Genomic DNA, 24821 nt, shown 5'->3' on the forward strand with positions numbered 1-24821 from the left:
TATCATCTCTTACAAAAACAGAGATAAAATGTTTACGGAAGAAACAAAAAAATCGACGCGAAATCGTTTCTACCAGCACGTCAATAGTTTAATATGGAAGTCTTACTTGCAAAGACAGTAAGTAATTTTTCGTTCATAGATTAAACTTGTGTATTTTATTACTACTATTTATAATGATTTCTAATACACATAACTACTGAGATTCAAACCTCAGAGCCCCGACAGAGAGCAGAGTAGTTTTAATTTACTCGTACTGACTCGTAGGTAATACATCTATGACTCGTATATAAATCAGAAGGTGGTGTAATATGAACGTCTCAATGTGTCGGAATTTCAGAAATTTCCACCATCGCAAAGGGATAGATTAGTTTAGCTTATATTATAAGTTATCAAGGAAATATTGTCAAATCCTTGAACTTTGAAGTATTGTGCGTTATTTGTTCGGGTTTTATTAACCTTGTCGATATTTACTCGCTAAATGATATTAACAGCTGCATCAAAATTATTGCTAATTAAATAAGTGTGATCCGCCAATAATCATACCAATTAAATTATTTCATTGTACTTGTACCTCCCAATTTAATAACCGAAATTATGATAAGGTAGATCAAGTAATGTCATGTCATGGCTGCTCTAGAATATAATATCCAGCGGCTTCCTAAGAAGATTAACTTAAAATGATGATGTATCCAAGTGTTCATAGCTACTTTGGGATTGGAATGAAATAAGAACATCACAAAACGGCACATAGCAATATGAAGTTTCTCCTAATTATGGCAAAACAAAATTTCGATGTCGGATTAAGTATGATTCTTAAATTTTCTAAATGATAATCAGACATCATAGTCAATGGTCGTTAGAAGATAACTTTCAAGAGACGAAAATACAAGTCATTACAACCATCGTACATTTTTCATCCTTCTTCCCAAAAGTCAGCCTAGCAATGCAACTGATCTTTGTGTATTTTTTTATACCTACTCCTATTTATATTTGTTTACCCACAGACGAAGATGGCGCCTTCTGCTGGTAGAGACGCTATTCGCTGGCGTCCTGTTCCTTGTGGCGGTGTTCGTCGCGAAGCCGGTCTTCCTAACGCCGCTCCAAGTGGAACCCAGACCACCCCTCAGCTCTCGAGCAATCCTAGCCACTCTACAAAACAAGAACGTTTTAGGATATGCTCCGAGTATTCCACCGTATACAACTATTATGCTGAGAGTTTCGGATCTCTTGGGACTCGGTATGATTTTCTAAATATCAGCAACACCTGTGATTTTTACTGAAATATATAATCTTTTTACTTTTGCTATGTTAGTCTTTACAATATTGTAATAAATACTAAACAAATACTAAAAATAAATAAAATAATAGATACGGTTTCCTATAGTAGATATTTTCTTGAGTACCTATGAGAAAATAGCAAAATTCCCAAGAACTTCTGCTTGGCTGCTGGCTATAGCCATGAGATAGAGTTGTGGAGCCATGGAAAGCAAAAAGATAGCTATAAGTTAATGTATACATTTACTATTATAGTAACTTTATTACATGCAGAAATACTAAGCGCACAAACGCAAGACGACCTGAATGATTTGTTGTACAACCGTTCCAGAGGGACTTCTATGAAGAATCCTGTTATTTGGGTGATATGGGGACCTACGGTTAGAACTTTTTATTTCTTAATAGTTGCAAACGTCCATGATAAGAAGATGAAAAAAAGAATGAATGAAAGAAGAAAAAGAAGAAGTCGTCGATACTCCGATGACAAGAATCTTAACTGAACTCAATTTTAGGTTTTTATATAAAACAGTATATCAATTTTTTGTTTAAATATTTCTGTGAGCTGATAAAATCTGAATCGACAACATTATTACGTTTCCTAGTTATCCTTTACTAAGTCAATTAGACGTACACTTTAATTGGCCAATTAACACATCGCGATTCAATGAGAAGTGAAATTGTTGTTGATTTTCCTACAGGTATGTTTTCTTAAAAACAACACGTTAAGTCATTAAAATGCCTCATTGTATATTATAAGTTTATAATATTATAAATACTCGAATATCTATGCCATAGATATACAATGTTATAGCGAAAAAAATATAAGTCTATGGTCAATGCGGTGTTGCCGGAGTCGAAACACAAAGAATTCTATTTTCAAATGTTACTCCATTTTATTTCATTTCTTAGACAAAGTGACCAGCCTCATTTAAATAAGCATTAGTACGTAAGTCTACAAACAGCCATAATTAAATCATTTAAATAATTACATCCTAGGATAATAACATCTGGAGGTTCAGCATACGGAGTACAGAGCGCGCCCGCTACGCCACGTGTCTCGATCACACCTCGAACCAGAACTCGCACCTTCGCAGCGGCTTCCTGGCAGTCCAGCTGGCTGTCAGCAAGGCCATCCTGGAGCACGTCAGCGAATCTCAGCCCGACTACGAGGTAACTCTTATAGATGTAGACTTCTGGTTTATCTCAACTCTATCTTTATTAACTATTAGGCATATCTGAAAGATTCTGGTTTATATCATCTTAATTAATATAGGTAAATCACGTGGAAATGTCTAAGTACGCGCTATTTTTATTTTTTGAAATCACTTGTAATATAATGAATATTGGTGAGTGTGAAAGATGGGTGACAACTTGAAGGATATTTTTGAACCTCATAGGGGACGCTCTAGTCGAGATCTTAAATACTTTGCTGTGGTAGAATAATGCCTGGCCTTTAATGTACCTGCATAAAAAAAAAGTGTAGGAAAAATCGAAAAGTTAATTAATGTAGTTAATGATATTCTTTATTAAAATACTAAGAATAAAAATATTAACTTGTGTATGGAATTGTGTTTTCTTGTTAATTTTAGATTTTTTTTTGGCAATAAAAAAAAGATATAAATCAAAAACTGTATTTTAGTGAATTATAAAATAATAAAAATATCGAAAAAGATTTTTGCCGAAACCCGGGATTGAACCGGGGACCTTTAGATCTTCAGTCTAACGCTCTCCCAACTGAGCTATTTCGGCTATGGATGTTTTGATGAAATTAAGGAAGACATTGACAAATAAAAATTTAATGTTAAAAAAAAATATTTACCATTGTACTGTATTCTGTTCATGAATATATTATCATGTATAATGAGGTTACGATATCGGGGGAATAAATTAATCTTTAAGCGCCACGGAATAAAGTTCAAAATTCCGCACGCGTATACGCGTAAGAGTAGGTTTACTAAATTGAAACAAGAGTTATTTTTACAAACTATTAATATGTAAGAGAAAATTGTCTTAAACTTAATTATAATCCTAAATGAAATGATTTTGGTTTAATAATTACAAACTTTTTGTTCAATCAATCTTTTATCGTATTATTGTCCAATATCAGGTAATTGAACGCAGTATCTGTGTAGGTCAATGACACGTAATTACGCAATATGGTTGACGTGTTACTTACTAATCGGTAACTCAATGTCGTTTTGTATTTCGAAGAACTTGAATATCGCTGCAAAATCTTCCTTGTATTGTTGTTGTATCTTCGTCCTCCTGCAATTCATTCTATTTATTAAAATATAATATTTAGGGCCATTTATGTCTGTTACCAATGTACTTTGTATCGTCCTTAAAGTAACATTATAATGAAAGTGTTTGCATTGCATTGCATTTACTTTATAATCATAGCGCATACCAATATGGCACACATTTGTGGATTTATCTGATTGTAGAGTTATTTCAGTATTTTTTTTATTTGTATGCAGATTGCAGAACGCTTAACATGTAAAGGAAACATTAATTTCCAACACTTTTCAGTTACTATACTTATAGTCATTCATTAGGATTTTACTTGTGTCGTGAGTATCACAGGACACACATATAGTAATACACAAACACTGAGACACAACACAGAAATATAATACATACTATGTCATTTGATTATCTGTCAGGCCGGAAAACGAACCCGGAACCTTTTGCATGTTAGAGTGGTATGGGACCGCTCCGCTATACGGGTAGTATAGTAGCTGTGAAGTTTAACCCAATATGTGCACCTGCCTATCATTGTACGAGTCAACAACAAAACTAATCTGCTATTCTAAACTTTTCTCCCAGATAAGTCTTAGATCAATGCCAGTGTCGCCACTGATGCAAGAGTCACGCGTGCGGCGCGCCATCTCGAATATTCTGATGTGCTTCACCATGGCGCTGCTGCCGCCGGTGCTGGAAACTGAAGCCTTGGTGGTCACGGAGACGGTCAGCAGGTTTAAGGTGAGTGCAAATTACAAGCGATAAAAGTTCTAAATAATTGCAAGCTCCTATTCTACCTCGATTCTGACTGAGGGCGGTCGTAGGCGTTACTCTTTCTGAGGATGAAGTTGAAATGCTTAAAGAATACTAAAAACAATGCAGCAAGAATAAATATGGTAGCGAATCTAGCAATACTTACGTAATAAAGAGGATTAAAGTAACAAAGTAAGTATTCCGTCAAACTAGACCGCAGGAGCATGGATGAAGATTTAAAGCTGGTTGTACCTTCTGTTGTTCGATTCCGGCAGCACTACTGCTCCACTTATTTCAACCTAATAATAGTAGTGTTAAGCGCTGCTGTATTCTGGTTAGACGGGTGTGATAACAGAGACACACTTATCCTAGGCATTGCAACTTAGAACTCAGGGGCAACAACGTGTCTGTGGCGAACTTAGGGAGGTCTTTCATTTTATCTGGAGTTGACAGACGTCCATGGGCGGCAGTAGCCACTAGTTAATGGTTCTGCCATCTAGTTAGATGGATTGCATGCTTGTTTGCCACGTCTATATTGTAAAAAAAATCATTGTAATGTATTTCCTATTTCTTTTATCGGCAGCGTGCCCTCCGTATTCGTGACGTATCATTCCCTTCGATGTACGTGGCGTGGGTGGTGTACGCGTGCCTGACGGCGCTGCCCGCGTGCGTGCTCGGCTCCATCACGCTCATCCTGGTGTTCCGCTGGATCCACCTGTTCTACACCCTCATCCTCGTGTTCGCGTACACCTCGCTCATGATCATGCTCGCGCTCATCATGGCCATGTTTCATAATCGAGGTGGGTTGCTTTTGATTCTGATTACCTACCTACGTATAGTACGATAGGGTTTTAAATTTAAGATTATAATACTTTGTGGCTCCTTATTTAGTTGTGGAATATATTGTAAATTGAGACCTCTTATCGTAAATTTAGATATGGAGAATCGGGATTTAAATTCCAGAAGATTGCTCAGATATTTGGAAAGTAAGTTTTATTTTGTGGTAAAACATTCCATTCAGTTCATAGGTGCCTTTATGTCGTTATAATCTAAACATTTATCAAGTTCAAATGCGCATTTTATTTGCTTATTGTTTTAATCTAAACCGTTCTCATTTTGCAATGGTGTCATAATCCATATATTATAATATATCCAACTTGCTAGATATTCTTTATTGTTTTTTTCTTAATTGATTTATTTTCGTTTCAGCTCTCATTGCTTGCATCTGGACTACGCTCTTCACCTTCCTGCAGACCTTCCTAGCAGAGCTGCTAGTGCACCACCGGGTTGACGATACACATCCAGTTTTGACGTTCATCCTCCATATTATTATACCCCCTCTAGGCCTCGTGCATGGGTTTAACGAATTTGCTCTTTTGCAAACGGGGAGTGAGTATTTTTTCTATTTATTTGTGTTAAAGTTGCTTAGGAGTTTGGTTTCAGTAAAATTGCTTTGCTTTGCTAAAAGTTTTTGCTTTATAATAATATAGGTTTTGCTTAAGTAAATTAACTTTAACGCTCAAAATAAGATCACAGTCAGGTTAGTTAAACTAAGCAATTATTTTAATTTCCTCCTCTGCAACTTCTTCGCATTATTTATAATTTCTTCATCTTTATTATGATAAATCCAGGTTACTGGTATGAGGTTGCTATCCAGATAGCTGAATCAATGAGTGGTCTAATCTTATACATTATAGTAACGCAGATTCTTTAATTTCTTTATAAATACTTCCGCTTCGTATTATTTTGCAGAATTGGCCAACATCCGTGGTGAAGGACATTCCACAATATTCATATTGTTTTCTTGGATTGTAATGATACTATTCTATTTCGGGGTATTGATGGTTATGCAAAGGACATTAAAAGAGAGATCTATAGGAGGCCAAGTGTCTTGGAAATCTATAATATTTAAGGAAGTGGAGGTGCGATATGTTTTACTGTTGTAAAAGTGTTTCTGGAATTTAAAATAAGTACTGAGCAATGTAAATCTAATTATTTAAATTTTAATTAAAGGATTTAAATAGATTACGTCGGTTAGATACACCCACCGGGAGAGAGCGGGAACAGTTGCAGGAAGTGGACGAATTGGTTGCAAAAGCTATTAGTTTCCGTAACGTTACTAAGGTATATAATATAATATTTATATTTTTGTATTCTAGATATTAATTACCAGTTGCTATAACGGTGAGGGAAAAATCGTGAGATTTACACGCATGAATTATTTAAGAGTAAATGTTAAAGATGCGTAAGGTCTACCAAACTGCACTTGGCCAGGGCGGTGGACTGTCAGTACTGTCACCTAATTGCCTCTCACTCTGATTGAAGACCAATGCCCAGCAGTGGCATAGTGATGGGTTGACGATGACAACGACGTATTTTTATGCCGATTAAATAAAAGTAGATGTAACTTAATTGAAATCATTTTATAAACTTAGATAGGCAATTAAAATGAAAATAATTTGAATTCAGACTATAATGGGCGATACTGTACTGAACAATGTAACCTTCGATATCTACCGCGGGGAGTTCACGATGCTGTACGCTGAACAAGTACAGCAACGGATGATCATCACTGTTGAAGATTTGTTGACAGGTTAGTTCATTTAAATATAAGACGAATCGCACAAACCTTGCCCTATTATCGCAAAATAAACTTTGGTGGCATGTAAGAATGATATTTAGTAGTTTTAAAAATATTTAAAAAAATGTATTTTTAGTTTTTTTATAAAGGTTCAGAATCTGAATGTTTCCACAAAACTGAAAGTTTTCGATGGATTAACATGCTACATATATTTTCGTTACACGCTTTATATAAGCTTCACCTGTATGTCTATAACATTATCCTGATTTTCTGTCCAGTATCATGAAAAAAAAAACAGAAAATAACTTATTATATTAACGCCTGTAGATTTTACAGCGCAATGTCAAACTGAGCGTTGTCGCCCGTATGAAAAATATTTTCTAGGTAATGATTTTGTTGTTTGTAAATTATTTTTTACTCTCTAGGGCAATTGTTCATTAAAGCGTGCTTTTTAATTTTTGACAATTTAAATTGTCACTGTCATCTATTTTCATGTTTAAAAAAATTTAAAAAATGTAGTGTTTACAGCTTTTACGAATGAAACGATATTTCTCTGCAATTTTTCTTTGCACCCTTTAACTGCACATGTCGGCATTGTTAGTAAATGACACACCATGACAGTCGGAAACGTAATGGGAAAACAGTCAGCCATTTTACGTATGTGTAAGCCATTTGTGGCTTCCTTCAATTGCAAGGCGGTGAGATATCTAACATATCTATGGTTGGTTATTATAAAAAAAATAAAATGTACCATATTAGAAAATATAAATCCTTTCAGGCTTAACATACCCCGATAAGGGTACGGTAAACATCCTGGGCGAGAACATGGCGGCCGGCAAGAACCTGATGACGCGGCCGCACATGACGGGCTACTGCCACCGCAGCAACTTCCTCGTCGAGGACCTCACCGTGGAGGAGCATATCAATTTGTTTCTTGGAGTATGTATTACAGTCAGATTCTTGTTAGGTTACAATTATAGTGGAATCCTTATAAAGTATTTTAGCTGTCTATGTTTTTAATATAGTACCTACCTACTATTTAGTACATGTAAGAAAATGTTAGGACATTTTAGGTCACAAAAATTCCGTAGGAGTCCTTACATAAATATCAATATTATTTGTGATATCGTTTGTATATGAAGGCGTATAGAAACTACCCACGATTTGTATAATAAATGTGAGATTGCATCAGTCCGTCGATTCGAGTCAGTCCTACTTGGGTAGCGGCAAGAGATGGACATTTCGCTAGCGCATGAGTCACAAATAAGGCGTTTCCTGGAGTTCCAAAACCTGTTGTAGAATCCCAAGACAACCTTATTCACTCCCCTACCGGTTACTACTTTTAGAATGTTCCCTCCTAAAAAGTGACTGATTCTAATTTTTCATCATTTGATTTTATTTGCGAGATGTCAAAATTTATCATTTGAATTATTATTCGGATTAATCTTGGAGATGATCGTATTAACGGCTATCTAGTATTTCATTATAATTTCACCTCTTAGGAATAAAAGTGAAAAACAAAAGTATAGTCTGACAAATGGAAAAAAGAATCTTATGTATCTACTTATTCCTGCAGATTTGTCTATGGCAAGAATCCGATCAATACATAACCGAATATGGGCACGTCCGTCTAACGAGACTCCTAACTGATTGCGATCTGGAGGGAGTGAGGCAAGAGTATGTGCGCAATGTGGACCAATACTACCGCGCGCAGTTGTGCTGGGCTCTAGGTATTCTGCTGGAACCAAAGGTATGAAAGACTACTGATAAACTTTTTATAAGATAAATAGCAAATAAGTATACAGTTCATTTGATGGTTAGTGGTCATTGCCGCACATCGACGTTAGTAAGTAGTCAACTCCATATAAACCAGGAATTCTACCGTACGCGTTGTCATTTCTGAGCATTAAGACCTCAGTTGCCTATTCTTATGTAAGTCAGTCGGCATCATAATATAATAACTATAGTCTGATTCATAATTAGGTGTCCAAAATGTAAACAAAGAAATGTCACTGTCAAAATTAACAAGAAACAAAAACTTTAACAAACTCAACAAAAAACGAAAATTTAACAAATATACACAATTTAACAAACGCGTTATGTAAACGAGAAAACATTAGAGCTCCATCACAATCACGAAAATGAATAATATCAGTTACGAAACTTAAAAATGACAGCACAAGAAATGTCTTGGATTCCCATTGTGTTACCATTATCACATTTTAATTTTCTACCATAAACTTTTTTTTATTATTATTACTGTATGGAACGAAATTGAGGTGATTTAATTATTAGAAAATGTGAATTAATCTTAATTTATTTAGATTATTATTTTATTATTGTTGTATTACTTTAATATCGACAAAAATAAAAACTACAATTTCTGACGTATTTTCTTGATAGGTCAACACCTTTGTTTACATTTTGGACATCTAATTATGAATCAGAGTATAGTTGATGTATGAAGATGACTTTCAAAAGAATAAATAAATAAATAAATAAAGAAGCATTAGAAACAAAATTACATAGAAGAACGTTCTGATGTTATAGTACTTAAGTATAATTAGGTAAGTATGAAATTTTCTTTTTTTTCAGGTTATTCTGATACCAAGTTTTCAAGATAAACCAACTTATGTGTCAGTTATAAAAGACAAGATCATGGTAAGAAACTTTTTATAGCTTTTTCAAATAATCATGAATTCCAAAAGTCTTATTGAGAAATCTATGAATGCTATTGTTTTCAGCAACATAAACAATATTTAACCATTGTCAAACTCTGCTTGTCCAGTATCAAGTTGGAGTTTGCTGATCGAGTATTTCTTTTCGACAGCAAAGTACTAGTATTCGGAGGGACCCCTGCTTACATGTTCTTTAAATACGGTAACTATGATATATGCACATAGCTTCAGCTCTATCAATTGCTACCAGTTATATATTGTTTTAAAATTTCTATTCTTTGGTAACATCCCCTGATATCTGCAGAATCCATCGTTAAACTTAAAAGGTAATAATAGAAAATAATGTACTGCGTGGGTTGAATTAGAGTTCACAAAGTATGTCGGCCTGTATATTCTGTGAGTAAAGTGTGACGAGGAATAATATACCAATGAATCGACTTGGCTTTAATATTTATTACCTCAATGCTTAGCTTTTAAACCTTTGGGTCTAAAAATATGCAATTGCATATAGGCATGGAAAATTTGTCACTGACAAGAATTGAACAGAGAGATATATATATTCTTTGCGCAGGTCGTGAATACCGTGTGCGTATAACATTCCGGTACGGCAGTCCCACTGATGTGGAGGCCATCGCGGAATTGCTAGACCGAGCCGCTAAAGCAAATGCGACTATCAGAGCTCATCTCGGCTCTCTGCTGATCCTGAGATTACCGGCGAGTCCCACCTCTGTGGCTGCAGCTCTAATAAAAGATTTAACTGACAATTCAGATAAATATGGCATCGTTTCCATGAATATCAGTTTGCCAGATTCTGAAGAAGTTTGTAACAGGTAAAGAGTTTTGCTTGAAAATACCTGCTTTTCAATAATATCTTTTAATTCACTATTAACTTATATTTTGAAGGTAAAATTATTGTTATTTTAAAACTTTATTACTTCAATTTTAAATTCTATTTATTTTGTAAAGTTATTTCTTCAATTTTAATTACCTATAGGGCTATTCATCAGTCAAGGGTTATAGGACATGAGATGTCTACTTCACACGATTTATCGAGACAAGCGTTACGAAGGATCGCTGGTAAAGAACCATAAGTATCAGAAATAAATGAATTGAAAAAAAAATTTTAACAAAAAAATAAAACCGACTTCTATGTCACTACACAGTAAAAAAAAAATTTTAACAAAAAAATAAAACCGACTTCTATGTCACTACAAAGTAAAAAATAATTGAAATAAATGTTGGTTTAGTACATATTTCTGAAGTCGGCGCTCATATTGGACACGCTGTTTACGCTGTTATCAAACGAAATATATTGAGCGCCGACTTCAGAAATATGTACTAAACCAACATTTATTTCAATTATTTTTTACTTTGTAGTGACATAGAAGTCGGTTTTATTTTTTTGTTAAAATTTTTTTTTTACTGTGTAGTGACATAGAAGTCGGTTTTATTTTTTTGTTAAAATTTTTTTTTTTCACCCTTTTTAGTGATGATATGCTAACGTTTGTATTAATATTATGTAAAATTGTATAAAGGTGATCATGAATAAAGGTAAGGTCTGAATTCATACGGATTGGACCCACCCGCTCGCAGGGCGCTACCGCGCCCTTCTCGCTTAGTTTTACATTGTCTTATATGTTCCAACCTAACCTAACCAATTCAATACGAAACACTATAGGCGAGGCTATATGAGATACTATATACTACTATATTATTGGATTAGGTTGGAACAGAAAAGTAAATAAATCAAACTAGGTGGTAAAACTCTGCGAGTGAGTCGGTCAAATTTACCTTAAATTAATAGTTAAGAAAAACTACAACGTATTCATTAATCATATTTTATATTTGTAAGAAGTAATTGTCAAGTTGAAGAGTTGAGGTCATTTATTTCATTACATGTACCTGGTTAGGACCTGTAAAATATGTGTGAAAGCACTAAATAGCTTATTCATGTGGTTTAGGCTGGAGGTACCTCTACATCATCAGATCTAAGGAGTTGAAGGTCAAATTTTTCATCATATATCTCTGTCGAGCAACTTCATTACAACAAATGTCTATTCTATATACTTTAGATAGGAGGCACATCTGCATCATCAGGATTGAAGAATTGAAGGTCATATCTTCCATCATATGTCTCTACTTAAAGACCTTATCATATATTCGTAAGCTCCAAATGCCTAACTTGTATAGTTGAGGTAGGAGGCACTTCTGCATTATCAGGGTTGAAGAGTTGAAGGAAAAATTTACCATCATATACCTCTACCTATCAACCTTATTGAATATTCATAAGCATCAAATGCCTAACTTGTATGGTTGAGGCAGGAGGCACCTCTGCATCATCAGAGTTGAAGAGTAGAAGGTCAAATTTTCCATCATATATCTCAGCTTATCGACTTTATTAAATATCCATAAGTTCCAAATGCCTAACTTATGTGGTTGAGGCAGGAGGCACTTCTGCATTACCAGGGTTAAAGAGTTGAAGGTTAAATTTTCCATCATATCATGTTAACCTAGATACTCAATGTTCATTTTAAGTTTCATGAGAATTGAGTGGGCAGAAGGTAAGTTGTCATAAAATATGTAAAAAGCAGGGGTAGTGATGATGAGTTCCACCCCATAACTTAAATTCTAATCATCAGAGTATACTAACGTTAAGGTAGGAAAGTACCGCAACGAAACACCCTTTCATTGAAATTGGTTAAGAAATACTCGACTTATTGAAGTTTATATGAAATCTGGTTTTTCCAATTTTCCGGGAAAACTGGCGGAAATTTTCAAATTTCCTCGAAATGGGACCCCTTGTGAAACTAGCCGCATACAATGGTGTATGAATCATATCGATCGGTCGCGGCATCGCGAAAAAATCGCCGAACAAACATAAAAAAAAAAAAAAAAAAAAAAAAAAAATATATATATATACGGTCGAATTGAGTAACCTCCTCCTTTTTCGAAGTCGGTTAAAAAATAAATAAATATCTTCGTTATTCATGTATTTATCCTATCCTATTTATCTAGATTCTGCACCGTGGAGAAGGAATGTAAGCTTGTTTGGAAATATACACATGAAGAGCATTGCTTGGAAATATATTACCTTTTACATCTACTACAGGTTTTACTTGATTGTCACGGTAAGCGCATTTTTTATTGTTATAAGGACACACATCCTAATAATATATCATCTCTTGCCTAAGTATACCTACCAATATCTGTAAATATATATATCTATAAATCTAGATATTTCAGATTGATTACAAAATGTGCTAGTTTGAAATTGAGTCAGCGTACACATATGTAATAATATTTTATATTTTCGGGTATGTAAAAATTGTGCCGTAGTCTAAAAGTGCTGCCGGGGATGCGAATTATGTTTGGAAGATTTGCCTATAGGACATATTAGAATTTTGCTTTTTAATACTTTTGTATGTCCCGTGATATGGAAAATTACAAAATTATGTGTGACAGTATCACTGTACCGACCGTATCGCGGTACCACGATGTACGAATCAAACAGATGTTAAAATAATTCCTTGGCCACTCCTAGTTAAGTCTCGCAGCAGCAGCGAGTTATTAATTTTTTGATGAATTTCACAGGTAATCTCTGCTATCCTGGCTGGTATATTTATCGGTTTATCATTATCCAAATTGCTCAGTGATATGGAAAAAGATCAAGCAACAAAAATATTATTACATGGACAGGTAATTATAAAAATTAAAAAGCTCTTATAAACAGCAAAAATGTTCCTAACTTCCCTTGAGGACCTAATTGAAATTCCTTGAATAATTAATTAGGCTGATTATGTGGTGGTGGTGCTTCTATGGTCGAAACACGAAGAGCTCTAACCCTTGAATTTTTTTTAAATAGAATATAGGAGTAGCAGACGAGCATACAGTCCACCTGATGGTAAGTGGCTACTGCCGCCCATGGACATCTGTAATCAACCCCAGATAGGATTAGATATTCCTACCTGAGGTCGGCCACAGATGCGCCGCTACCCCTGAGGACTAAGCTGGAACGCCTCGGAAAAGTCTGTCTCCCTTACCACACCCGTCAAAACGGAACACAGCAGCGCCTAACACTGCTGTTATATTATGAAATGTTAGAACCTGCATTTTACATATTGCTTTAATTGCTTTAAGGTAATGACAGTGGAGGCCTTAGAGCAGAAGACGAACTTAGTGTTACGTTTAGAAAATTCCAGAGACGCCATATCTGTTGCAAATGCGTTAGTATTCTTAAAATTTAACAAGGAACACATATAAGAAGACAATGATTAATTAATACTAAATAATTATGTTTTGGCACTTCGCGCTTTTATAACTTTACAAATACCATAGAGTTTGAGGAGTTTCTCAAGGAATCTTGCCTGTATATTAATTGTATACATTGATATGACACTTGTACCCGAAATTGTTACTCTTGGAAAATTGCTGAATGATGTTGAAAAATATTTTAGTTACGTTCTATCAGAAACGGGAGCGACAGAGAAGGAAATAGAGAACATGGGGTACACAGCTCTTTCAAAAAATGAAGTAAGAATGTTTTTACTCAGTGCATTTTGAATTTTGTTTTGTTAAATTTAAATTTTATTAAAAAAAGTTTTGATCTTTCAGAGCATAACAGAGTATCTGGCTACACGTGCAATTGATTCTCCTCAGCACTATGTCTACATGTTCGCTTATGGAATGGACGTTTTCACTGATGATAATGGAACCCTAAATGTTGGTTTTTCATTTTAATCCTCTTATTTTTACCGTATAGAAAAAGTGTAGTTTACTTAAGCTATGATTTCCATTTACCATCATATGTACTGACTGGTGTGTGAGCTAGAATTCATTGTAACTCATATGTCCTTTAACCATACCTTATTTATATCACTTTACACGATGTCATTAAATAAGCAATCATAATAAATTTTTGATTAATAAATTAGAAATTTGTCATTTTTTCTATGCAAAAATTGACAAATTTTATACTTCGGTTGGCTAAAAATAATTACGATTATGTAGTACCTACTAATGGGCGTTAGTGGCCTACATGCTCTCTACTTGTATTATATAAATATAATAACATCTTCAGGTCCTAGCTCTATACAGTCCAATGCATCACGACGACGGAGCTGCTGCGCGGTCAATAGCTCGTGCCCACATGGCCCTCATCAGGCACTACACTTCGATGGATGCCACTATTGAGGTCACTGATGACCCTCTCGCATTGGATTTGACACCGGTACGTTTCTAGGAGATTAACTTATCATATCTATTTAAAGTATAATGTAGAGTTCCAAAGCGCTGGCGTGGTTTTGCACTGCCCTGGGAATGAAATGGATTTTTTGTCTCCCCAAGTTCAACAGGATCCTAATAAAATGATATATGCCCAATGTCCATGCTTATGTCTCAATTCGATTTGTCGTTGCATTTCATTTTAGTGGTTACGTGACGCTGCCACACCTCCTCTAATGATTCAAGTCCTTCTCATATTAACGATTTCTCATATAACACTTCTGCCTTCCAAGGAATATGGACTTATAAGACATACTCAGGTGAGTACATACCGCTCTATAAAGTACTTATCTATTAAGAACTTATCTCATTGTACTAGAGACAAAGTTTTAGTTTGGCCCAGAATTATCAGTTCATCCTCGTATGTTCAGCATGTTCAGTATCGTCATTATGTGCTATTATTATTTTCATGATTTGATTTTATTTTTCAATTGTAACAAACCATATGCTGTGCACGTATAAAAGAAGTTTATTGTTCAAATCCAGTTAAAATCTGGTTGAATTTTTAAAAACGATTTCTGCAGTGTTTTTAAATACTTGAACAATTTGAAAATAAGCTTTTCTTCATATCTACTTATAGAGCAATGCGTTTGACTTTTCGCCGGTCAGCTACTGGATAACACTGTACATATGTGACCTGGTGCTGTATTGGATGCTGGTGGTGATAATGACCGCTGTCATGATCCTGCTCATGTTCCTGATTGCACCGACTCACTTTAATTATATGGATCTTGGTATGGGAACTTTGACTGGAGTCGTTATAGATACCACAATAAGCACATTATTTATAAATTGGTACATATACTGAAGTTGTATTAAAAAGTGCGTTCATGTATTTTATGAGTAAATTAATGTAAAAGAGATATTTACAAAGAGACATTTCTTCCATTAAAGTTTATATCAATACTTCATCATTTTCTTATTAAAGTCATGTTTTAATTTTAATGCAATGTATAAAGGCTGTAAACTAACCAAAAATTTTACGTACCATGTCTGGCTCCACAATAAGATCTTGGTATTGGTGCCACAGTAATATGAAATCAATTGTTTTCAACTACATATGGAGATGTCCTAGTTTTTAATGCCAATATTTTGATCAATTTTGATTTTATCATTTTACAGTCATAATTCCTTTTATGCTGACGTTTTATGGAATAGGATGCATACCACAGGCTTACCTTTTCAGCCTGAGTAAATGGTCAGCACTCAATTCTATGACTTTTGTGATTGTTAACATTTTGTTCGGTAAGTAATATAAAATATTAAATAATAAATATTTACGATTTAAAAAATGTCAACTTAACATTGGCAATTGGAATAGGAACATAAATAAATGAATTAATTATTAACTGGCATAATGTAATACATCAGAATGAGGTTTTCGAAATTTTTCATAATTACTTATGTTTAATCCACTGCTCATGGAATGGTTTTTGGAATAGCCCAGGGGTTCCCAATCTTTTGTAACCCGCGGCGCAGTTACAAGTTTAATATTCTTTCACGGCGCCCTGTGCCCTGTCCTAGCTAACTATTTGAAGAAGACAGTCGAAAGAAATAGGTAACTACAATAATAGTAGTTAACTTAGGTTGACCGAAACGAATTTAAAACACCACAATATGAAATTGTACAATACGTTATTATAAAATAATTTAAACGGAAAACAACAAGGAAGACTTGAGGATAACAAAAATAAAATACGATATATTTTTTTTTATAATATAGGAGTAGCAGACGAGCATGCAGTCCACCTGATGGTAAGTGGCTACTGCCGCCCATGGACATCTGTAATCAATCCCAGACAGGATTAGATATTCCTGTCTGAGGTCGGCCACAGATGCGCCGCTACCCCTGAGGACTAAGCTGGAACGCCTCGGAAAAGTATGTCTCCCTTACCACACCCTTCAAACCGGAACACCCTAACATTGCTGTTATTAGGTAGAAATAGGTGTGGCGGTGGTGCCGCCGGAGTCGAACCACAATGGGTTCTACCACCTACAATTTATTCAGTCAAATCAATGTGAAGGGTGAGCTTAGTTATCACTTGACACTGGTATTCTCATTTCTTGCTCCACATTGATCCGATATTTGTTCTTTATCACAGCTACATCTGAAAACCCAGCTTCACATAGATATGATGTTGCAAACGGAATGAATTTTTTTAATGCTTTGGATGTTAAATTTGGATATTCATTTTGAATCGATAACCAAAACGCCAATATTTGTGGTGTCCAATAATTAGAGGATCGACTCACGGCGCCCCTCTTTACTTTCTACGGCGCACCAGGGCGCCGCGGCGCACACTTTGGGAACCCCTGGAATAGCCCACACTCCGCCACGCATACCAAATGTGGTTTGATACACACAAAAACATAAAAGAAATACCTAAAATCTGTTTTCTGAATTTAAGGTCACAAGGGTGCTATACTAATTTTTATATTCTAGGCGAAACCACAGTGGTTGCAAAGCTGCTTTATGGGAATGCACTGAACTACGTATTGCATTTCATGAGCCTCTCCCCTCAATTCAATATGGCGTACGCTTTCGTCAAGATTAAGGAAATATTCTTCTACAACAGCGAATGTGTTGTATTCAAGAGAAAGAATCTCTGCACATCGAAAACTCTACATAAGTGTTGTGGTTAGTTTTAATGTGTTCAACTAACTTTTGGATAGACTTTCGCTAAAGAAATTTTAATTATGTATTTTCGGCATTAAAAATTACGGCATTTATTTCTCATTATAACCGAAATAAGTAAACTAGATGTTAAAATAAAAAAATATAAGCAAGCAATGTGGGACTTCATACCCACCGGTCTCTCATATGCCGCGTCAGCGCTTGCAATATGGGGGTGGGTAGGGATTATTCGGGTCTCGAGGATGCCCTCTTTGCCCGGGCAAATTCTCTAAGGGGCGAATACCCCCCGGATTTTTAATATTCTTTCATAATAATATAATATTATAAAATTATATATACCATAATGAGACAACATTAAAATTATACCAACCCTGTTTAGCGGGGGGTAAAATGTAAGCTCAGTGAGAAGCAAGAAGGAGTGCAAACCAGACTTACATTTATTATACAGAGCTATATCAGGCGTTCCATCTGATTTTCAAGTTGATTTCAAAACAATTTAATGACGATTTGATATAATATTTACCCCCATTTGATTTCTTTCTTAACCGACTTCCCAAAGGAGAGAGGTTATCTGTTTGTCGCGTACCTATATATTTTTTCTTTTTTTTTGTATTTCAATGTACCTAATTAATATCTATATCGTGTTTGTTATTTAAATTTGAAATTATTTTTCGTATATCATGTAATTAAGTAAACTTCGACATCTCTCGTTATTTTAGATAAATGTGGAGTACTGCAGCAATGTTTCACGAGAAAGAGCTTCTGGTCCCGGGATACGGGAGTCATGATGGAAATAAACGCAATTTTGACGACGGCGTTGGTGTACACGACTCTATTGCTCTTATGGGAGTACAAAGTTTTTCAAAGAACGTTAAAGTACATTGCGTCTCACTGGATCTACACTGAGAAACAGTCTATGGAAGATGATGCATTAGGTGTGAAACATGAGAAAGAGGACGTCCAGAATAAGGTGATGGAGCTGAGGACTAAACAGCGCACTCGTGAGAATATTTGTATAATTTTATCTTGTGTCATTTTCTTAATTATTGCTACTAGTAAAACTTTTTTGAGATAGCAAGGAAGAATGTAAATCTCGCGTAGCCAATCTTTTTAATATAGACAGATCTAACGAAGACAGGCGGGCTATCTGATGGATAATGTCAACGTCGCCTATGGACGTTTGTAACTAGAGAAGTCGTCAATGTAACGACATTCAATGATGATTCTCTTTGGACCTTTTATTTGAGTCCCACGTAATGATATTTTTCACAAATTTCATTCAAAAAGTCATCAGAGCTGATAAAATGTTATTGGGTGGGTAGAACTACTAAGATCTTAAGGATGTAAGTTTAATATACTTACATATACAATAGCAAATCAAGATAGGTCCAAGTTTTTACCACAGCATTGTAAGAACACAAACTACTTAAATTTTCCGTAAATTTCAAGTAACTATGATACAATGTATTAAAACTTGACAAAAAAATCATTTTTCCCAGCTGGTAAATTGGACACTTTTGGCAACTATATTCTTGCCAAAAACGTGTCATACAAGCACATGGGGCGGTATGTGTTACAAAACGTTAATTTCGGTTTGAGCGAGGGTGAGGCGCTGGCGTTGTCGGGGTTGCGGCATCAAGGGAGGTATCACCTGTGCCAGATCCTGGCTGGGCATCTGCTGCCCAGCGAAGGCCAGCTGTGGGCTATGTCCAAATGGAAGTTACAGATGCAACCTTATATGGTAAGTGATGTTATCACGTACGTCTACGTCATCCTTTAAGGTGTTTTACAGTTTGAAGTGATAAATTTTAGTAAACGTATGTACCTAAATAGACTAATTGGAGATAAGATTCTGCAATTGTTTACACCACCATCATTATAAAATATATATCTGTATCTACTTTGAAGATGGTAGGACCCTTTGTGGTTCGAATCCGGCGGCACCACCGCCACACCTATTACTGCTTCATATCAGCAGTGTCAGGCGCTGCTGTGTTCCGTTTTGAAGGGTGTGGTAAGGGAGACATACTTTTCCGAGGCGTTCCAGCTTAGTCCTCAGGGGTAGCGGCGTATCTATGGCCGACCTCAGGTATATCTAATCAACTTAAGTCAGTTTATTGTTTAATTTGTTTAGTACCTAAAAACAGAGAACTATGTCTTTTTTCACTTCGTATTATCAACAGTAAATTTTAAGGGTATAAATTAATAATTAATCGATAATACTGTAATAAATTTCGTTAATAAAATATAAATTCAATATTATATAGTGTAAATAAAATATAAATTAACAACCTAATGCAACGTTAAAACATATCAATTTTCTACACGAATTATTTCAGTATTCCCGTAACGTGTCTCTAAGCTGTGAACTGGATTCCTTGCCGCATTGGATGACTGTGTACGACGCTCTGGAGATGATTGGGAGACTACGCGGAGTCCCTAGGGAACATATGAAGACAGAACTCATGAAATATATAGATGCTTTAGGTTATCTATCTATTTTGATTAGCTCACAGTTAAAATAAGTAGGTGACCGTCGTATGAAAGAGCTACTGTTAGCATCGCCAGGGCTAGAACATATACTCGTATTTTTCCTTAAATATTAGCAAAGTATGTGCTGCTTTTTGGTTTGATAGTATAGCAACTCGACCAATTATTGCAAAAAATGTCAAACTTTAAAACTATAAATTAAATACTTAACAACAAGGATTTTAATACTAATAGTTATAACAGCATTTTGATTTTTCAATCCGCAATGAAAATTCTTCCTTCCTCTCCTACCTTTGACAGTAGTTAGGTATAGAAAACCCATAGGCTATTAGGAAAGCAATTCCTATATATCAAATTATATATAGGAAAGGTCCTGAGGAAACTATTCTAGTTTCCTACGCCATTGATAAATAAAACAAGTAATTTAATTAAAAAATCAAAAACCCGACTGCACTAAACAGGCTGAAGTAGAATTTCCAAAAACGGTGAAATAGGCGTTTCATTATTTTTAAATACAAAGTTTCATAGTAGGTATCTGCTTCAAAATCAAAAGATGTTCAAACAATATTATCCTATTTTATCCTCGTAGTGCGAAATTACGCTATATAAATAACCTATGAGTATTTCCTTTGTTTTGATACCATACTCGATAGGTTTGGTATTTTTTTAAAACGTGTTATTTCGCAAAAAAAAACACAATTTATGACCTATAAAAGATCTATCCGGTGATTATATTACCTTGTTAGGGGTAGAATTTCTTTATTTTTATCGAACGTGCCTGATACAACATTTTATAGTGTTTGCTTCAAAATTGACGGTTGTTCAAATTAACTTTTAAGCCTTATTTTACCTTCTACGGGGTTGATTTTTCGGAAGGGGATAGATAGGTGTGTCCTTGTTCCTATCCAGAAAGCCAAATACTAAATTTTATAGTAGTTGCTTCAAAATTAAAGGATTTCAAGAAAACAGTTTTTCCCTATTTTACCCTCTTAGGGGTGGAATTTCCAAAAGGCCTTTCTTAGTACTTATTTACGCTATATAGTAAGCGTATGTGCAAAATTTCAGAACCCTAAGTTGAACAGTTTTGGATGTACGTTGATTTCTGAAAAATGACAAAGTCATTTAATTAATCAGTCAGTCAGTCATCTTACTGTTTTATATATATACAAATATGTTTTTATAATCTACGTTTAATTTACTTTCATTTGATACCCCACTCGATAGGTTCGGTTAACTTTTTTTTTGAAATGTGTTACTATTTCGCGCCAAAAATTCGCCTTTTTTGTTTTTTTTTTCTAACACCTATCTAAGGACACTCGGGTCATTGAGACGAATATAAGGACACGTTAACTGTCGAAATTTATCCAGCCGTTTGTAAGATCGGATCAAATAAAGAAAGACAAACATACAAGATACGCGCGAAAAACATAACCCTTCCTTGGCAGTCGGGTAAAAATATTATAATAGGCTAACCTAACCTAACCTATTTCTTAGAGCTCCACGACTTATCGGACACGTATATCATCCGTCTCCGTACGACGGAACGCAAGCGGGTGAACTTCGCGGCGGCCATCATCGGCGCGCCGCCCGTCATCGTGCTGGACGAGGCCACCGCTTACCAGAAGTACTCCGTCCGGCGCGCCATGTACTACATCCTCTACCATCTCAGACGACGTGGTCACGCTATCTTTACGTCATCTGGCAGGTAGAACGGCAAAACTGCTAGTCCGCTGTGAATATAGAAACGAGTTGCGTCGCAACGGCAAATTGTAGATATTAGCAGGATGAAAACAGCGCGGGTCCCGTCCCCCCCCCGGCACCCTCCGCTGCGCGCTCTCGCCCGCGGGTACATAGCTGTGTTAGAATGCCCTTGCTGTCGCTACGGAGTATATGTTTGTAGTTGTGTTCGACCCCATTGGCTCTTGGCATTGCTTACACCTGAGCGCAACAACTTCAGAGCGGACTAGAAGTTTGGCGCGGATTAATTTATACATATATAAAATTCTCGTGTCACAATGTTAGTTACCGTACTCCTCCCAAACGGCTTTATCGATTTTCACCAAATTTTATATGCATACTCAGTAGGGCTGAGAATCGGCTACTATCTACTTTTCATACCGCTAAGTGTTAAGGGTTGTTCACCCTTAACATTTTTTATTTATATGGCAACACAACGGGTCCGCTAGTCTTTACATAAATCTCAGTTAAGACGATCACGAAAAATTTTAAATGTGTTTTTTTTTCTAATTTCAATAACAGCTAGAATCCGTAGCTGTCTGTATCTTTACCTTTTAAGATTGCGTCATCTCCATCATTTTATAACGTCTTATAAAGGGATGACATGCTGTGGGAAGCATTGGATTTTGGCAAAATCTTACAAAATAGATTTTCATTTTGTAAATTAGTAGTTCCTACAAAAACTTTCGTCGCCGATCTAAGTTGTCGTCGATCACAGCGAACAAAACGACAACGCCACGCCACTTGTTAGCGCTTATAGACACATCGTAATTAAAATATATAAAAAGTATATAATTTTTTCAGTGTGGAAAGTCATATGCCAGTGACAAACCGTTTGGCCATTCTGGTGGACGGTCACATATACGACATCGACCAAATAGACAACTTGGTGGAGCGGTACAGTACCAAGGGTTACACGGTGGTAGTGCATCTCAAATATGAGGTGGACGTCACGAGAATATTCGCGAAGTACTTCAAAAGCTTCACGATCAATGACTCCACTGAGGTACCTACTTCGTTGAGGTTGAATAGTTCCTTTGCAATGTTACTATGTAAGCTGGCTATATATATATATAGTTTGGTACACTTATTTCAAAATAACGGCCAAACGCACGGTAAGTGCTTACTGCCGCCCGTGGACATAAGTAACCATCTCTATAAAATATAAAGAACAAGAGTTCTAGTTCTATGTTGAGTTGAGTCTATCACAAATGCTTCGCTATAGGTACTTGTGGACTAAGATTCGCCTTATATGTATCTGCAGCCAGCATCCACACTGTTCATCTTGTTTCTGCATCTTTCAAACTTACTTATTAAAATGCTTGTGTTTGGTTCATCTTTGAATTTGGACTTCAGTATTAACCATAGTAAGAATTAAAATATAAATGTAAGATAAAAGTTAGCAAAATCAAAACAGTCACCAATCCACACCAAAACATAATTGATCCGTACTTCTTGAATTGTGAGTCCCCATCTCAAACAGTAGATACCCAACTGAAAGTCATATTTTATACAAACTTTCAACAGGTCCTAGTCAATATACAAGTATTGGATAGCGATCTCAACTGGGCGACTATATTCGAGAAGATGGAAAAGCTACAAGCGGATCACCATGTGGTCTACTCATATGTCGTATCAGCTATCCCAATAGATTACATATACAACACAATCATTATCAACGAGACGGGTAAGAAAGTAGCCGTAAAACCAAAGTCCTGGTGCCTTAAGTGCCTCTTGCCACATAAACCCAAGGTGCGGCCTTCGAAGGAAAAGTTAAAAGCACTTATGCCGTTCGAGAAGAAATACTATATAACCAAGCTTAAGGAACTGCCTTGGTCTGTTATTTTCAACAGATAATTATCATAAAATATTTTTTGATGCTAGGTAGTCTTATCAGAGTGCTAGCGCCACCTATACAAAGGTTTGAGCTACCTTCCACATTTCAATGTAGGCCCTCTGTCCTGTCACGCGAGTTGGTTTCGGTCCACACGAGTGTCACTTGTATTAGTAGAAGATCCGAAGCTAAATCGAACTGGACCGAGCTGATAATAGAATGAAACTCATTTTATAACGAAATTAGTACATTGGGCAATACATTAAAAATGGGATTCCTAAAAGAATCCTGGACAGGATAATTTTAATTATTTTTTGAAAAATTAATTTTCATTTTGCAGACAACCCTATATCAACGTGTTCACAATAAAACAGCGCTTCTACTGATATAAAATTTTATCTATTATCATCATGAGTGAAAGTAGTTGCCAGCGAAATACCTGTTTATACCTGACAACCCAGTAGTTCGTCCACGTAAATAATAGGCAACCCAAAGCCTGCACATTCTGTATGTTTTTAACATTCACTCAGAATAGAATTTTCTTATTATCTTGATGTTGCAAAATTTAATTTTCAATTAAATTTTAATTTTTCAAAAAATAATTAAAATTATCCTGTCCAGGATTTTTTTAGCAAACCCATTTTTAATGTATTACCCAATGTACTAATTTCATTATAAAATGAGTTTCATTCTATTATCAGCTCGGTCCAGTTCGATTTAGCTTCGGATCTTAGACCATATTGTTTCATGCACGCGGGTTGCGGCGACTGCAATCTTAATTTACGCAACAGATCCGCGTGACAAGAAAAAGGCCCTTAGATTAGTTTTGTTGTAAGCATGTTTTGTTAATTTTAAGCAAGATGATTCTTGTAGGTTTTGGTTGAAAGCGAAAGCTGTGAACTAAGCTTTATTTTATAATAAGTTAGTAGTATTTTAGTTAATTTAAATAATAAAGATTGTTGTGATGATTGACAAGATTTAATAAATAATATGTAATACTGGTTAATACTTGTTTTACATACAAAAGCATATATACAATTTACACATCATACAAATAATATGAATGTAGGACAGACATTAAGCAAGCTCTTGAATGGTTCTCAAGTTTACATTAACAGAGAAAGTAGTTATACAATACTGAAAGACACGCTACACTTAATTTTTGGTAATATTTGAATAGCAAATGAGGATACAGTTCACCCGTTGGAAAGTGGTTACTGCCACCACTTTGAAGGTGGTAGCAGCAGTGTTAAATGTTACTGTGTTCTGGTTTGAAAGGAGACATACTTTCCTGAGGCATTCCAGCTTAGTCCTCAG

At 35.5% G+C, this 24821-nt stretch overlaps 2 protein-coding genes and 1 non-coding gene across 3 annotated transcripts in view; 2 read left to right on the forward strand and 1 right to left on the reverse strand.

The window, feature by feature from the left end:
* On the forward strand, positions 1-23596 carry LOC140755742 (ATP-binding cassette sub-family A member 17). The gene is made up of 32 exons (XM_073091055.1): positions 1-117; positions 1005-1237; positions 1549-1655; positions 2272-2445; positions 4102-4257; positions 4853-5069; positions 5479-5658; positions 6022-6191; positions 6283-6393; positions 6739-6862; positions 7629-7789; positions 8427-8600; positions 9446-9511; positions 9595-9730; positions 10100-10358; positions 10523-10605; positions 12544-12656; positions 13120-13224; positions 13666-13751; positions 13983-14058; positions 14140-14247; positions 14606-14755; positions 14955-15068; positions 15389-15542; positions 15931-16053; positions 17252-17446; positions 18163-18444; positions 18943-19184; positions 19783-19930; positions 21428-21638; positions 22475-22676; positions 23198-23596. The coding sequence occupies exons 1-32, from the start codon at positions 29-31 to the stop codon at positions 23525-23527; spliced, it is 5079 nt and encodes a 1692-aa protein (XP_072947156.1). The 5' UTR covers positions 1-28; the 3' UTR covers positions 23528-23596.
* TRNAF-GAA (transfer RNA phenylalanine (anticodon GAA)) lies at positions 2952-3024 on the reverse strand. Its single transcript has one exon. It is a non-coding gene; the product is annotated as a tRNA-Phe (tRNA).
* Positions 23339-24821, forward strand: part of LOC140755716 (epidermal retinol dehydrogenase 2) — a 7690-nt gene continuing 6207 nt past the window's right edge. The window contains exon 1 of the mRNA XM_073091029.1: positions 23339-23357. The gene's annotated coding sequence lies outside the window, so the exon portion shown is untranslated. The remainder of the gene's footprint in view (positions 23358-24821) is intronic.

Source organism: Epargyreus clarus, unplaced genomic scaffold (assembly GCF_041222505.1).
Source record: "Epargyreus clarus isolate Ecla_fem2 unplaced genomic scaffold, WU_Ecla_fem_2.2 ptg000003l, whole genome shotgun sequence".
NCBI classification, from domain to species: Eukaryota; Metazoa; Arthropoda; class Insecta; order Lepidoptera; family Hesperiidae; genus Epargyreus; species Epargyreus clarus.

Excerpts from the sequence above, each read along its gene's own strand:
- LOC140755742 (XM_073091055.1), top strand. The coding sequence starts at position 29 with ATGTTTACGGAAGAAACAAAAAAATCGACGCGAAATCGTTTCTACCAG. Across the intron at positions 6,394-6,738 it reads GTTTCCGTAACGTTACTAAG|ACTATAATGGGCGATACTGT; the intron begins GTATATAATATA and ends ATTTGAATTCAG. Across the intron at positions 19,185-19,782 it reads TACAGATGCAACCTTATATG|TATTCCCGTAACGTGTCTCT; the intron begins GTAAGTGATGTT and ends GAATTATTTCAG.